Source organism: Psittacula echo (genome assembly GCF_963264785.1).
Source record: "Psittacula echo genome assembly, chromosome: 3".
Lineage (NCBI taxonomy): Eukaryota > Metazoa > Chordata > Aves > Psittaciformes > Psittacidae > Psittacula > Psittacula echo.
Genome location: NC_137736.1, coordinates 64,930,930 through 64,946,917, shown reverse-complemented (window position 1 = coordinate 64,946,917; position 15,988 = coordinate 64,930,930). Strand labels below are relative to the sequence as shown.

Here is a 15,988-nt window from a genome sequence, read left to right as displayed (position 1 = left end):
TTCCAAGTACAAAATTAGTAGTCATTACAAAATCAGTGATTTTCAATAATTGTTTATTGCTTGGGTTACCTCAATTTGTTACCTTTTTGTTGTTGTTCTTCCATAGCCTTATAGATTATTAAAAGAAAAAAATCTTATGAACTTTGTATATTACAGTTACAAGAATTTATTAACTTTTTGCTTGTATCCCAAATTTCAGATGGAAGATTTCCAGATTTATGAAAAATACTGTCAAAATAAACCTCGGTCTGAAAGTTTGTGGAGGCAGTTTTCAGATTCTGTGTTCTTTCAAGTAAGATTGCTTGTGTGTCTAAAATAACTGTGGTGTTGGTCTTGTTGTGGTTTGTTTTTGTTTGTTTTATTTAATTATCTCAAGAACAAATAACAAAATATTGATAAATATTGATTTTAAAATATTGATAAAAATATTGATTAGTGTCCTGATGGAATCCAACACTGATTACAGGAATGTCAAAGGAAGCTTGATCACAAGCTCAGTTTGGACTCATACTTGCTGAAACCTGTTCAAAGAATAACCAAATACCAATTATTGCTGAAGGTACGTGTTACTGAAGTATAATGCTAAGTACATTTTGTGCATTTGGGTTTTTAAATGCTGCTTCTCTCAGCCTGCTGAAGAGAAACCTGAAAGCTAGTGGACAGGTGTATAAATTGAAACAGAGAAAATCCCAGTCTATCAGCTTTCAGCTTGGTTCTTTCCTCATGCAGCCAAAAAGCTGCTAGTAGACAGCCAAATGTTCCACAGGGACACTGTGCAACTGCTTTTGCCCTTGTATTTTGGCTGAAGCAAAGAATGAAAAAATGATTAGGGGAAACAGAATGAAAAAATGATTAGGGGAAACAGAATGAAAAAATGATTAGGGGAAACAGAAGGACCAAGAAACTTTTGCAACAAAGAAAACGTGGTATCTCAAGTACTTGTTACCACAGTTATAGTCACCAGTTACAGTCGTCTCGTCTGTATTACAGGAATTTGCCTTGCTGGGTTCTATGGAATGTGTTCTAGGAAATGTACTTGACCAAGAGCACTGTGTGGTGTTTTTACAAAGGATGCTGTTGTGATTTACTTAAATGTGCTAACATTTGAGAGAACAAAATGAGGGCAATATCCTATAATAAATTTTCAAATTAACGTAAAAGGTTTTGATATGTTTGAAGTAACAAGTATTTCCCATATGAACACATGTTTCGGTAATTGTGTTTAATAGTAGTTTAAAAAATTGCCTTGGACCAAATTTACTCTTAAGTTAAAACTGATCTGAAGTTAATAGCTTTTAAAAATTAATTACATTAAGCTTGTGCAAAGAGAGGATTATTAAAAAGGTTTTTGATCTGAAGTATCTTTACTGCCTGCAGTCCACAAGTAAATGCTTATTCTCATACTATGAAGTCTGGGGGGTTCCTCATGAACTTGCAGCTATGTTTATGTGGATCAAATTGGAAGATACAGCTTTGCCAATAAGCTCTTTGGAGAGGGGGTGACTTTTAAAATGTGCGGTAAGGTTAAGTCTATTACTAGCATCCCTGGCGTTGCCATAATTGAAATAGTAAGTGAAATTGACCTATGTGTTTACATATGTTGTTCACTTCCAAAAAGTTACAGATATAATTTTATTTGGTTTTGTTGTGGGGTTTGGTTGTTTTGTTTTGTTTTGGGTTGTCTGGGCTTGCTGCTTTTTTAAATTGTGATGAAAAAATGGTTGCAAAGTTACGTTTGTACAATTCTAAGGTAGAGTTTACAAAACCTCTAGATGAATGAAATATATTTGGCTAATTAGCAGCAGAGATGAGAATTGAAACCTTAGGGTCTTCTGACTTCCAGACAGTATTTAACCAACTAGATCATAGGTATAAAACTTAAAAAACTTCGCCCAAATTCAGTGTTAGGATGTGAATGTTTCTAGTTCCTGATGTTTCCAAAACTAAGTAAGTACGTTGTCGTTCCTTGCCCACTCAGGAAATGCTGAAGTACAGCAAAAACTGTGAAGGTGCTGAAGATCTTCAGGAGGCATTAACTTCTATACTGGGTATTCTCAAAGCAGTTAATGATTCTATGCACCAGATAGCTATTACAGGCTACGATGTGAGTAACAGTATTTTTACTTACTTTTAAATTTCTTTTCATTCATTTCTTAGATATATGCACAGCATACCCTATATGCATACTAATAATGAGCAGAATGTTATACAAAAAGTTTCTTTAAACTGAATTGTGTAGTGAAAATAATGCAAAATGGGTCTGTCTGTACTGTTCTGAAGTTTTTCTGCTATGAATAATATTTTGCTCTGTCTATCCAAGGATGTTTTGTTTGTTTGTTTTTTCCTTTGCTGTACTTGACACTTGAGTTAGAGACTGAAAATTGTCTTTAAGAGTCTGGTTTAGGCTATGGCCAAATGGAGTCACTACTAAGTTTTTATATCTATGTGTAAAATTACACTCAAAACTTCCAGTGAAAGAAAAAAATCACAATAAGCAGCTGCGGAGTAGAGTTTGGGGGGCAAAAACCCAAACAGCCTAATATGCATAGTGCACTTCCCCCTCTGTGTAGATCTGTGTAGCTCTGCTAGTGGTACTATTGACTGTAAATCCTGCCTGAACAGTGGTAGGGAGAAAAAATAATGTGTAAAAATCCAACACTGAATTTACTTCTATTATGTTTCCAAACCCAACATAAACACTGATGTGTGAGATTATTTGGAATGACAGAACTTGTGAAGACCTGTTCAGAATATGCTTTTTAGTCTGATGTTATCTCTTTGTACTTAAAAATATCACTTTTTTTGTTGTTCCAGGGTAACCTGAATGAGCTAGGCAAGCTTTTAATGCAGGGATCCTTCAATGTCTGGACTGATCATAAAAAGGGTCACTCGAAGGTGAAAGATTTGGCTCGCTTCAAGCCAATGCAGCGACATCTCTTCCTCCATGAGAAAGCAGTGTTGTTCTGTAAAAAGCGAGAAGAAAATGGAGAAGGATATGAGAAAGCACCTTCTTATAGCTACAAACACTCCTTAAATGTAAGACACCTAGCAGTCCAGCAAGGTCGAGGTACTGTGGGTTTAGCCTGCAGTAATAAAGCATTTAGGTTTTTGTCTGCAAAGCTGTGTTACCATTCTGCACTGGGAACTTAACCCTTTCAGGCAGGCCTAAGTGGTGCTGCAGATCTGTGTTAACTTTGTGTTGCTGTTAGACAGTTGGAGGAGAGGGGGTGTAAATTACCCTCTAAGACTCCAAGTCCAAACTGTACTAGTCTAGCTGAATGTAGGGCAGGGTAGTATAAAATAGATCTGAGATTTTGTGGTCTGGATTTTAAAAGCCATGTCTTGTGGGTCAGTTTAAATCTTTCTTTCCTCCAAGGTAGCCAAGCTGATACAAAGCGCTAAATCTCATATGTCCAACATGCAGATCATGTGTTATTAGCTATTCTTTTCCTAGAGCAAGAAGCCAAATGTGGTTTTCCTTTCCAGAAATAGGGTACCAGATAATACTGCTTCCATAATGTTTCCATTGCTTCTGTAACAATGTGATAGGTTAGCTTCTCTTCTCTTTGCTTCCAGATGGCAGCAGTTGGAATAACAGAAAATGTCAAAGGTGATGCAAAAAAATTTGAAATCTGGTATAATGCAAGGGAAGAAGTTTACATTATACAGGTAAATAAATAACCGTGTCTGAAAAAAAGAAAAAGAAGGCAGTGGGAAGTCTAACTGTAAGATCTGGAATTTTCTTCCACTGGTTTATCACTAATAGATAGGGATGAGGAAATGTAGAAAATCCCAAACCACCACCAGATTAATCCATAAGGTAGTGTCTTAATAGATTTCAATTGCAGAGTCTTTGGAGGGTGGGAGGTGGAGAGGCAGGGTGGTGCAAGGGGTGGAATAGTGGTGTTTTACTATATCCATGGAGAATATTGTGTGCACCATTACTATTGCTCTTACTGGAGTAGTGGATGGCTTGGGAGCCAGTGTTTGACTGTAGCATGTGCACAGCCTCTGCCTTAGTGTATTCCACTTCTAACAACTAGCTTCTGTTGACTAAGGACTGGAGAGGCAGCTCTGTGTGTCTCTCTTGAATGATTCCTCCAAGGCTGTGCTTTGGAATGCAACTCTGTGTAATAAGTCTTCTACGCTTGATGGCTGGTTGTATTTATTTTCGGGTAGGCACCAACACCTGAAGTTAAAGCTACTTGGGTAAATGAAATAAGAAAAGTGCTGACAAGTCAACTGCAGGCATGCAGAGGTAAAATATTTTGGATGTATATATTTTTCTAATTTCCTTTCTCTTTGCACTTCAAAACCAGCCCTGTATATCTTCACTGTGTAGGACTGTAGAAATGAAAAGCTTAAAACACAAATCAGTTTTAGTAGTTCTTTTACTTTCTTCCGTTACAGAAGCTAGTCAGCACAGGACACTAGAACAAACACAAAGTTTACCTCTACCAGCATCATCTTGTACAAGGTGAGCAAGTATGTTGTCAAATTTGCCTGGCTGTCATGCAAATATACTAATACACCTAGTTTGCAGTTCTTCGTTACTCCTATACCTTAATACTGCCCCCTTTATGCTTTGGCTTTTGTTGGGGTTTTTTTGGGGGGGAGGGGTGGGGGGTGGAGAGGGGAGAAAGTAGGTTTCTTCCTACTGTAAAGCTGTGAACTTTAGAGTTTATATGTCTCCAGAACTGTTAAACTGAGGAGCAGTGGCACAGACTTTGCCACTTGATAGAGAACACATACAGGCAATTTTCTGTGCCACCCAAAATCCTGATGGTATTATGGCTCTGTCTGTTGAACAGCTAATTATATACTTTACATCCCAGATAAAAGAGTTATGTGGAGCAGCCTTTTCCTTCTTTCTTTGTTCTTTTCCTTCACCTGAATTATATTTTGTTTCCTTTCCCAGTGTCTTGCTATCTTCCTGTTTGGTTGTTTGGTTTGTGTGGGTTTTTTTCCCCCCCAGAGCATTATCTTTTCTCTCTTCTTCGTTCTGTTCTTTCAGTTTCCTTTATTAAAAGTGATGTGTTGGTTCCTTCAGTGTCCCAACTTCTGTGTCAAGCTTTTCTTCTTTTCCTATTTTTAATCGCTCACGCTATACAGTCTTCTGCTTTTACCTTCTATTCAGCCCTTCTCTGACACCTCTGTTTAATCCTCTGCTACTCACTCTTTTTTAGTAAGTGTATGTATATATATACCCCTAGAACCCTTTGTGCTGACATCTTCAGTCATTCCCACATGGTGAGTGCTCAAAAAAGTATCAGTAGCTCTCTGCCCTGCATATTTTATGCAACAACTTAATCACTCAGGGAGAATTTACCAGATGTATAGTATTTGTGGGATGTGTTTCTCCAGTCCATTGCAAATGGAGATGTGATCAGAATCCAACAGCAAGATCCAGCTTATTGTTCTTCAACCTATGTATCCAATCAGTTCTGGGTTAAAAGCTTCTGAGGGGCAGAGTTTATTCCTTTCTTTTCCTTTCGTTTGTTTCACTTAGTACCTTCAGGAAGAACCTCTCAGCACAGAATGTGTCCTGTAGCTGAGAATGAGTGGAAGTTGTCCTGAGCTGTCTTTTCGGTAGCTCCCACTGCCATAATTCATGCAGTTGCAGTTGTTTAGGGGAGCCTTTCTCCTTTGTATGTGCTCATGGTCTTTAAATGCACAATCACCAATGACTTTTTCAGTCCTGGAAGCCATGATCTGGGAAGTAGTTAATAAATGGGTTTCAGCATAGGTATCTGTATGTAAAAGGCAGACCATGACCAAAGGTCATCAGCCCTGTTCAAACCTGAATTTGCTGAAGATGGATTGATTGTCTTAATTTTCTTTCAATAAACAGCCCTTCACGAAACCACATCAGAAACACCAAAAAAATGGAGGAGAGAAAAGCTGATCTTGCAAGTCTAGAAAGTTTTGGCACCACAGTAGCACCAAAGTACCCCGAGAAAGGCAAAGGTAAGTTTACACATATATACTTTGTTGCCTTTAATTACAAAAAGCATGCCTGCACTGCAGATGCACAGGCAGATCCACCAGCAGAGTAGACATGGTAGTGCAGGGAAATGCTGCATTACACCTGAATGAGCAGGGCTTTGCTGCTTTCAGCCCTAAGGCAGCCCACCCACAAAGTGCTACCCAGTCGGCAGCCACATGCCATTCCTATCTGCCCATAGCCTGGGGTTTCTGTGTTCCACTGTGTGGTGTGTAGAGGCCCAAAGCCACTTTGAATGAAGGGTAGCCAAAAGGAGGTGGAAACTATGCGTTATGAGGCAGATCTTCTCCTAGAGCTGCCCAGCTTCTCAAGGTTCTCTTCCTCTGGATAAATTTCTTGGAATTACCTGTTCTGAAAAGCTTTGGTGGTGTTTTTCTTCATTTTTTTCTCCAGTTTTGGTTCCCATCTTGGAGATTATTTACTGAACCGGTGGCAGTACAAGCCCCTGCACATTGAGAACAACTGGCCACTCAGGTTCTTCTATTGTACCTGGACTTTCAGTTGGCCTTTCTCATCCTGCCATGCAGATTCCCCATCAGGGCTGCAAATGATTTTTTGCCTTAATCTTTTCGTGGCCTTCTCCCCTTTCTTTCTGTGTCTCTCTCTTCCTTTGTAGATGACACTAACTCTACCTCAGAATGCTCTGTACTGTCAAAAAAGCGCTTTACACTGCAGGGCTTTACTAACCTCAAAAGTCAGAAAGGTAATTTAAAAATAAAAAAAAGGCTAGACTGTTAGACTGTTTTCTGTTTAAAGCTGTAATTGAAGCATCACTTTGTGTGTGTGTGTGTGCGTGTGTGTTTGTAGTGCGACAGATACTCGGTGTATGCACTAAGTTGTTCTCCGAAGTTCAGGCTAGGCTCCTGAGTCACCACCCCTGGCAAGGAGATATCAAGAGAAACCAGCTCCAGAGTGGGAGGGTGTGATGCAACTGGGAGAAGTGGAGCTGTTGGATTTGCAAGGGAAGGAGTGCAGTTTCCAATGCCTTCAGTCTCATTATCAAGTCCAAGGAAAGTTTGTAGTGCCTCATTCCTATAGGAAAACTAGAGGAAGTTAGTTGTCTTCAGATCAGACACCTGGTCTGCTTCTGTGGCTCTGCCCCAAATGCACTTGTACTTGGCAAAAAGGAATCAAGGTTTTCTAGAGTATTTCTCTATTGGCATCTTTGCTAACAGACTTCCCAAAACATGACTGCAGCAGAACGTGTATGACAACATTATTTTGCTGGGTACAAAATCAAATAATAATTTTCCTATGCTTCCAGAAGTTATCTTTACTTGGTTTTTTTTTTCCTAAAATGGGAAATGGGGGTTTGAGACCGCTCTTGCTTCCTCCTGCCAAGTAATCACACTGATACATTCACTTCTTGCTTTAAACAGCTGTCTCTGAACAGTATGAATTGCATTAAGATGATGGCACTTGTTCAAGAGCATGATGTATTTTTTTTTTTTTCCCAAGCATCTTTTCCAAATGCCTTTCTAAAACCTCATTACCTTTGAGTTCTTTCTGGAGAGGCTCTAGGGTCGTGTATCTGATGCTGGTGAGGTGAGCTCTAATATCACATGCTTGCCTTGACAGAAACTCCATCTGCTTCTGCTAAAAGCCAGACATTGCCAATGATCCTTCTTACAGGACCAGGTATTGCTGTAGTACTAGATTTATATAAAAATGATTGCTTAACTTGGTAATGTTTGTCTCAAATTGAAATTAATTGTATCCAGTTGATGTCTACTTCATTTAGAAAAGACTGCATAAACTTTCTTCTACTACTATAAAATAAATTCATCAATTTAATCTCCAAATAAATAATATCTCCAGTATCTCCAAATACATGTAAATAATTAATTCCTTATACTGTAATTGACTAGTGACAGCTAAAATTAGGGAGATTGCAGAAATCCACTTGTTTTCCAGTGTAAACTCAAAGGTATTTAGCATGCACTCCACTTATTCTCTTTTTTCCAGTTCTTCAATATCTCTCTTCTGTGTTTTTTGCCTATTCATCCTCCTGCAGCTTCTCCTACCAGTCCTGACAAAAAAGCTAAACGGCATGAAGTAGTGAGTGACCCAACTCCTTTTGGTTTAAGAGGTATAGTGATACCACATCTTGTACTCCACAAATTTCCACACGTCCCTTGTGTAATATGTTATATCAGAGTACTGGGGATACCTATATGATGCTGTTTTGTGCAGCAGTATTGATATCAGCTGAGTTTTTCCAAGTGCATCTGTCAGCTTCTGTATATATTGGTTTTGATAGCACAACTGGTTGAAGTTTTACCTTGACATCAAATGAAGTAGCATATGTCTAACTAGTTTTTAGGAGACAGCAGAGGGAAAGAGATCTTCTGCTGAAGAAATACCCAGAATCTGGGTGTTTAATGGCAATACACGGGCATCGAGTTGCTATAAGACACATGGTTTTCCAGTTAGCATCCTCCTGTCACTGTGCCTCTTGTGGAGATGATTTAACTTCTTAAAAAGAAAAAAAATAAATCCAAACCTCATGTACTTTGTTCAGAGTGAGGATCATCACTGTCATGTCATGTGATTCCATTTTAGATCTGCATTTATTACTGTAGTCACAGTTCTGTTGCATCTTTCTTTGGGTGACAGTAGGCAATTTTTACCACCCTGTAAACCCAAGATGATTTAGCTGAACCCCTTGTAGCAGTTTGCCTCCTGCCCTCCCAAACCACGGCCAGGTGAAGAATAGAAAATCATTTAAATGACCCATTTCTAACCGGCAAGGCTGTTGGTAAAGGCTGGAGTACAAATCCCTGGGGCTAATTGACTAGAGGGTACAAGGAGAGCAGTCCCCCTCTTCCTGACTCTCTTTCCACCATCTCTTTTGGAAAATATTATTCTAAAGATTAAGCTCTTTCAAGCCCTACCATTGTCCTCCTCTCCAGGTTTCCACAGCCTTTGTCTTTCTCTCACCTGTGGAAATGATGCAGGTCCAGCTGCTGTGCTGAGGAAACTATGCCACACCATTCACCTCATCTGAGCAGCAGGAAATATAATCCCAGGCTGGATGCATGCAGAAATTCCACAAGTATAGCTATGGGAGTTACAGGTTAACTTTCTGCAGGTAGCAGTCAAACCTCTGAGGTCTCCAGACACCACAAAAATCCTGAGGGCCTGAAAATGTTGTCAGAAAGCAAAGGGTGTTTTGTGGCCTGTTGCACAGGTGCTGGAATTTTTCTGGGTGGACAGTCCTTGATCATTGTTAATTTACAGTAATATTGTTGGGTCCTTGGAACAGACTTGTCTGATTTGCTGCCCTGTCCAGCAGCCCCTCGCTTTATGAAACACTAAACCTCATAAGTGAATTTAAAACATCTAGTAACTCCCCTTTCTGTCTGGCACCTTCCAATCGCTTTTCTGACACTTCATCTTTTCTTCCCCAATTCAGAGGGATGAACAGGCACCTGATCCAGGCATTTTAGGATGAAACTACACCAGGTGGTGACCACAGCTCCCTGGTGCAGAGTGCATTGCCCCCACTTGTTTCCTTTCACTGCCATATTGCTCAGACTTACATCGCAGTGAGCTCAAGGAAAATGAATTAGTTACAGAATCACATCTTGCAGATCAGTCCTATCTCTGTGAAGAAACCTGTGGGCCCATATCTGAAGAGTAGTGGTTAATGAATTCTTGGGTTTCCTGCCATCTTCAAATCGAAACTCGTTTCTGCATAACCTTGTCTGTTCTTGAGACTGCCTGCCATTTTCTTACCTTTCCTGCCTTTATAGGGAGCTCTGATTTAGTCACACCATGCAGAATATACCTGTGCACATTGAATGTGCATGCATAATTTTGATGCCTGTAGTTAATATGAATATGGGTCATTTCGATGATCTTTTGCAATCTGCTTCCAATTATCCAAATCTCCTAGAGAAAAATTCACTTTTATTCTGGTACATCCCTCCGGTCCCATTGCTTCCCTCAGAGGGGCATGCAGAATAGTTTTAGTTTTACTACGAACTCGGGCAGCAATAGGAGTGGAGGAAATTTGTTTTTCACCTTGTTCTTGCTCCTCATCTGAGGCAGAGGATTCCTCCTCAATCAGAGGTGATCTTGGATTCTCCTCAGTCGGAGATGATCTCTGATGCAATAATTTTGGGGAAACATAATCCTCCACTCTATCCTCCACCCGGTTATCCCCAGGTCTTTTCTTAAGCTTCAAACACATTTCCCCGATATCACAACCAGAACAACATCTCTCCAATTTATTCCCTGCCTGCTTCCTTTCTTTTTCCAAAGCTAAAACCAAAGGATCCGAAGGTGCTAGTGTGGGGTGTCCCTGCCCATGGCAGGGGGGTTGGAACTAGATGATCTCAAGGTCCTTTCCAACCCTAACTATTCTATGATTCTATGATCACAGTGACCTCTTCCCTTCTGTGCCCAGGATGAGATGGGCTTTTATACAGACTTGTTAATAGTAGAGTGCCAGCTCGTATGAGGAGTAAGAGTATATTGTTGCTATGGGCAGAATCAGGCAGGTGTGCTCTTAGCTACACCAGCACAATATATGAAAAGAAAGAAGCTGAGGAATAAGAGCTGTTACCCAAAATGTTACAGATGAGCAGGCCAGTGAGTATGATGCTACAGGCAGAGCAATTACAGTGATTTGACTTTCTTTTGTGGTGCTCATTGGTTCTGTTTCTAATGAGAGTTGGAACAATTAGGTGAAACCAAGGGTTTTTTGGTTGCATTGTTCTTAACTTGGAAATAATGGAAAGATTTTCAGCTGTGTCCCACAAATCAACTAGGTGATGTGAACTTCCAAGGAAATTTTCATGGAATATGGCTGGAATTTATTACTCAGTTTCTTCACAGATGGAAGTTCATTATTAACACTGGACAAGGCCAAATGGGTCAATATTTGTAACCTTGTGCAGGTCCATCCAGCAGCACAGGCGAGGTAAAAGTCCCACTCCATTTGGTGTGCTCTGGGTGTGATTTGTTTCTATAATTCTTAGATTGCTTTGGCTGTACTGTGGTGATGCTCAGTTTTTTTCCTAATATACTGACATGATCAGCTATGTGACAAATGCCTCAGAAGCAGTGAAGAGCAAAAATGCTGATGCTTTCTTAAGTAATAGTTACATAAAAGTTGGGAGGTTTGTTTTTCCTTTCATTCTTTTCATTGAGTTTCATTGTTACTACCATTTGGCTTGAACCAAAATCTTTCTTACAAATATTTGTCTGGTTTATTACAACATTTTTTTTCTTTATAAACTCAACACATTTATTAGCAGCTGCTGACCTCAGTGAACAGCATCTTACTAGTAAAACTTACTGTAGTTTTATTTGGAAAAGGGATTTTGTACACTGTTGATATGATTCAGCTTGATTACATAAATGAAATGCCTTACCCTGAGAGAGAAAAAGGAACACTTGGCAATAAATGACAGGCAGGAGACTGCTCTTGTGATGTTTGGTGGCTTAGAACCAAGATAAGTCAGCGTGATTAAGTATCCTTGTGTCAGCATGAATACCCTTAAATAATATGCTGCCTTGTCAGGTGAAGTACAGAGTGCTGGTAGTTTGTGTTGAATTTCTTGACAGCTCTAAGTGCTCAACAGTTTGAAGAAGGCAATGCACGTGCATCCATTGTTCCAGCAGGCTGGTTCAGTTGCTTTGGGTGGTAATCCTGTGTGTTCATCCTCTTCCCATAAAGTGTACATGCCTGTCTTGGACCTCCTCCCAAGAAAAAGAGTATTTATCCATCATTCATCTTTGTATAAGAGAGAAATAGCTGCTTTTGAGTTGGGAATTTGCATTCTTTCCATCTGATTCCCTCTATGTAAGTCCAAAGGGCCATATTCACTGCTGTGCATTGCCACAACTGATGGAAATGGGCCAACTTTTGCCAGCTGTGAATTTCACCCAGTGGCTGTAATAACTTCTCTGTGTTCGGTTTTCCTCCTGTTTATGTTGATCACTTAAGAGCTTCTCAGTGGAAAGAATGCTTCTCCCAGTCAGTGGCTCATTGCTGCAGAGTTAATGGTTGGCTGTTTGTTCCCCAAGGTTGGGTTAAAACATCTCATTCTCTTGATGCATCTGAAGAAAATGATGGCTGGTCTAGTGCTGAAGATCCACTGAATTCGTCAGATGCAGAAGAAGAAGGAGGAGGAGGGGGAGGCGAGATGAAGCTGGTAACCAGAAATGCTTTGCTATTGAGCTAAGCCAATGATACCAATACCTTGTGTGTGGCTTTTGCCTTTTGAAGCTTGCAGGAAGGAAAGTGTCTGGCTTGAAATTCTCAGCTGAACAAAATTCTCTTAAATCAGCATTGTTTGTACCTTGGGAGTGTCCATCTGTGTCTTTGTGAACCTGAAGACTAGTGAGGCCGTGACTGCTTATGCTGTAGTACAGCAGTTAAGCGATGACATGCTCAGCTACCATGTCGACAGACTTTGACACATACATCATGTTGCAGTTGTTTGCCAGATGATTCTGGGGTTTTGTTGTTATTTTGAGTTTTTTCTGTAGACATTTGAATTAATTGTTGTAATGGAAACAATTCACTGAATGTTTCGCACGGGGTGAGAATTCATGTACTGAATTTGCATGTAATTGAACAGCAAAGTTTTACTGTCTCTGTATGTATATTTGCACTGTCTTCAGCATGTATGTGCACAAGAAAGAAGGGAGGAGTACTCTAATTTCATAACAAAAGCTACAAGGTCCCTTAAAATACTCAACAGAAATAATTTATGTTTTTCCTCTGTGTTCGTTTAGACTCCTGGTAAATATACAGTTGTGACTGATTATGAGAAAGGAGTTTCTGAAGAATTTCCAGTGAAAAGTGGAGATCTAGTTCAACTGATTCATGAAGGGGAGGATGGACTCTGGTACGCAGATCTGTGTTTGGAAATTTTTATATGCAGAACTGTGTTTGGAAGACATAAGACAGGTGTTTAGGCCAAAAATTCCAAATGAAGCAACCCTACTTTTTATTTTTTCATATTTTTTTTAGGTATGTGAAGAACCTGAGCACTGGTAGAGAAGGTTGGATTCCAGCAAACAACCTGCTGACACTCATAGGCAATTCCAAATCAGCTCAGTCTTTAAGCAGCTCTGGTAGGCTATTCATTTTAAATGAGATGATTGCGTCTCTGAAGATACCTATTATCAAAGAAAGTTGTGAAGAACAACCATATAACATTTTGTTGGTTTTTTCTTTTTTGTTTCCCTTTCCCAGAATCAGGCACTGCCTCCAGCACTTTGAGTACATCATCAAGTTGCAGTGATAGCTGCAATGCCAGCAGCACCAGCTTCTCAGACATTAAGGGCTAACATCAAGTTTTCACCGCACCTCAATGGAAGGTAATTCTGGAATTTGTCATTTTGTGCCAAGTTCTGGACACCGGAGACGCCAATGGAGAACCACCAGTTCTATGTCGCCAGCCCTGAGTATTTTCAGTGGTGATTTTCACTGGTTCTCCCAGAAGATCCCAATGAAAAGTGCATGGAATGTGAAGTTGTAAATAAAAGTTAAAAGATTTGAAATAAGGTCTTACAGAGGCTTCTACTCTAGAGTCTGAAGCTGCAGAGCTGTTAGCATAAAACACATTTTCTCACTGATACACAATCAGGTTTCTGCAGAACTGTATCATTTTGTAACAGCCAGAATCTGAATGTGAGCAAACAAAATGTGTTCAGTGCTAAATCCTCATTGTAAACTAATAACATAGCAATCACTGTACAGAATAGTATGAGGAAAATAAATCAGAGTTTACAATTCCTCCTCCCCAAAATCCCCTTTCTCCAAGGATGTACCTCAAACAGTGCAGTGAATGGGACTCTCACAGCAACCGGGAAGGAGGTTTGCTCCAGCCTTTTCTCTTCTCTTGCACCTTCAGGACATTCTTCTGCTCCCTAGAGACTGGGATGCAGACATGACCAATTCACTGACCACAACAGCATCAAAAGAAACTATTATTTTATCCTTTCCAATCTTTTAATGATGTGTGCAATGGAATAACTGTTTTCTGAGGTATTTTGGCCTCACAACCAAATTCTTTACCAAGATCACTGTGTTTACATAGACTTGGCAACTTAGTAGTATACTTTTTTCTTACACAGGTGCACAATGAAACACATTCTTACTCATTAAATTATTTCTTAATAAATGGTAATTACACAGTTACCTTCAGCTTTCACAATTAACATGCAGTTACAGGCAGAGGAAACTATTGGGCTGCACTATGGGTCAAGAGCCTTCCTTGAGACAAACCTATGAGGGCCAGAAATTGGGTGTATTTTTAGTCAATAGTGTTTGTTGCAGTTATTCAAAGAGAAAAGAAACAGTGACATAATTATTCCATAAAAGGGGAGGATGGGAGAAAAAAACCTGTATTAGGTAAGAGCCAGGTTTATGCTACAGATAAGTATTTTAATTTTTCTAAAAGGAAGGGTGATGTTAAACTTGCCAATTTTTGAAGGTATGATGTAAACCAATGCTGTAAATTTTCATGTTGTCAGGTGTTCTTTGCATGTCATCCTTACAAACAGTTCAAAACTGTGTGCATGTATGGAATATTGTATTCATTCCTGTCCATCTCTCAAATATTTTTACTTATATGAAAACAGGTTTTTAAGTCATTCATAGCATATTACTTATAATGCAGACATTAAAAGCATAGTTTTTCAGAAGCACTAAGCGCAGCAGATTATGTCGAGAGAAGCTGCTGTTCATCATCAGACCCTTTGATGGCTGAGCCCTGAAGTCTATCTTTGTGCTAGAGTTTTATATTTTAGAGACTGCAGCTTAGGAAACTTAAACAACAAATACTCTAAAGATTGATCTTACTCCTAGGTTGCTAAAGCAACCCTACCACAGATGCAATCAAAATGCAGCTGACCATAATCAGTACAAATTGAAACATATATATACACACACATATGCACATTTATGTGCATGTATGTGCTTGTGTGTATATATATGTGTGTGTAGATATGTATATGTGTGTAGATATAATGTATCAATGTAAAAGATGTATTTATAGTCTTCATGCTGCTGAATATGTCACTTTACAGTTCATAAAGACTTAGGTTTCTTGCAATACTTCAATATAAAGGCTGATCAGGGTTTTACTTCGGGCATCTTTTCCAACGCAAAAATCCTCTGGTCTTTTTTTAATTATCCCATATAATACTGTGCTGACCAGGAATATTTAGTCTGATATTTAACAATGGAATTGCAACATGAAATTCAGCTTATCTTCACCTATGTAAGTTATTTTTGTAAATTATCTGTAACATAATTTACTTATATATTGCTGTCATTGTTATTATGAGACTGTCCTTTCATTTCTCACTGCAGCTTCGTTTGTGTGATTTCAATGGTTTTTCTCCACATCATTGCACTTTAATACAACCCATTTCACCATTTCCTTTTTTACTGCTGTTGTGAATTAGAAGTTAAAGTCAGAGGTCTCTATTGTAATTAAATTTAATAAATTTCAGCACTTCTTGCTGAAAGCCTTTATATAGACATGCTCTGTGGTTTATTTTGTCTCACAGTCTCTAAAGCTTCTTATGGGTATCATATGAAAACAGAGGCTGAAGGATTTGTCACAGAAGCCCAAGTCTGTCTTGCTGGGCTTGTCAGGGTCTGTGTGTTCAAATCCTTTGCCTATGCATTCTGGGACCATCTCAGAAAAACACCAGTTTATCTTGTGATCCTGTCTCACGTACCTGGCACCAGGGATTAAAGTGTGTGTGCAGGCTGAGGATGAAAAATGAAAGCCAGTGCCAGGTAATCAGATCGATGGCCATTCTCACACACACACGTTTTTGAAAGATGGCACATTGCTGTTGGGTTTTCCCAAAGAAAGCTGTGAATCCCATGGCTCCCTTCCTCCTTTACACATGCTCCTCTTGATCCTGTGATCTTAGAAGAACAACTTGGAGATCTGTGACTGGCCACAGATGGGTGAAAAAGGGAAACCATTTTCACCTTTGCAGCAT

The 15,988-nt window shown here is 39.4% G+C and overlaps 1 protein-coding gene across 3 annotated transcripts in view; it reads left to right on the top strand.

Moving 5' to 3' along the window:
* Positions 1–13,424, top strand: part of MCF2L (MCF.2 cell line derived transforming sequence like) — a gene marked incomplete at its 5' end in the record, with an annotated part of 145,634 nt that extends 132,210 nt beyond the window's left edge. For 2 of the 3 annotated variants that reach the window (XM_080613332.1, XM_080613333.1), the window contains 12 exons: positions 200–292; positions 467–559; positions 1,979–2,104; positions 2,815–3,036; positions 3,577–3,669; positions 4,180–4,258; positions 4,411–4,477; positions 5,852–5,967; positions 12,041–12,168; positions 12,755–12,867; positions 12,993–13,096; positions 13,218–13,424. In XM_080613332.1, the coding sequence (XP_080469458.1) occupies positions 200–292; positions 467–559; positions 1,979–2,104; positions 2,815–3,036; positions 3,577–3,669; positions 4,180–4,258; positions 4,411–4,477; positions 5,852–5,967; positions 12,041–12,168; positions 12,755–12,867; positions 12,993–13,096; positions 13,218–13,312 (1,329 nt within the window). In that variant the 3' untranslated portion in view covers positions 13,313–13,424. Of the gene's footprint in view, positions 1–199; positions 293–466; positions 560–1,978; positions 2,105–2,814; positions 3,037–3,576; positions 3,670–4,179; positions 4,259–4,410; positions 4,478–5,851; positions 5,968–6,620; positions 6,708–8,018; positions 8,094–12,040; positions 12,169–12,754; positions 12,868–12,992; positions 13,097–13,217 lie in introns of all 3 variants that reach the window. The other variant, XM_080613331.1, reaches the window with a different exon arrangement.
* Between the last annotated feature and the right edge of the window lie 2,564 nt (positions 13,425–15,988).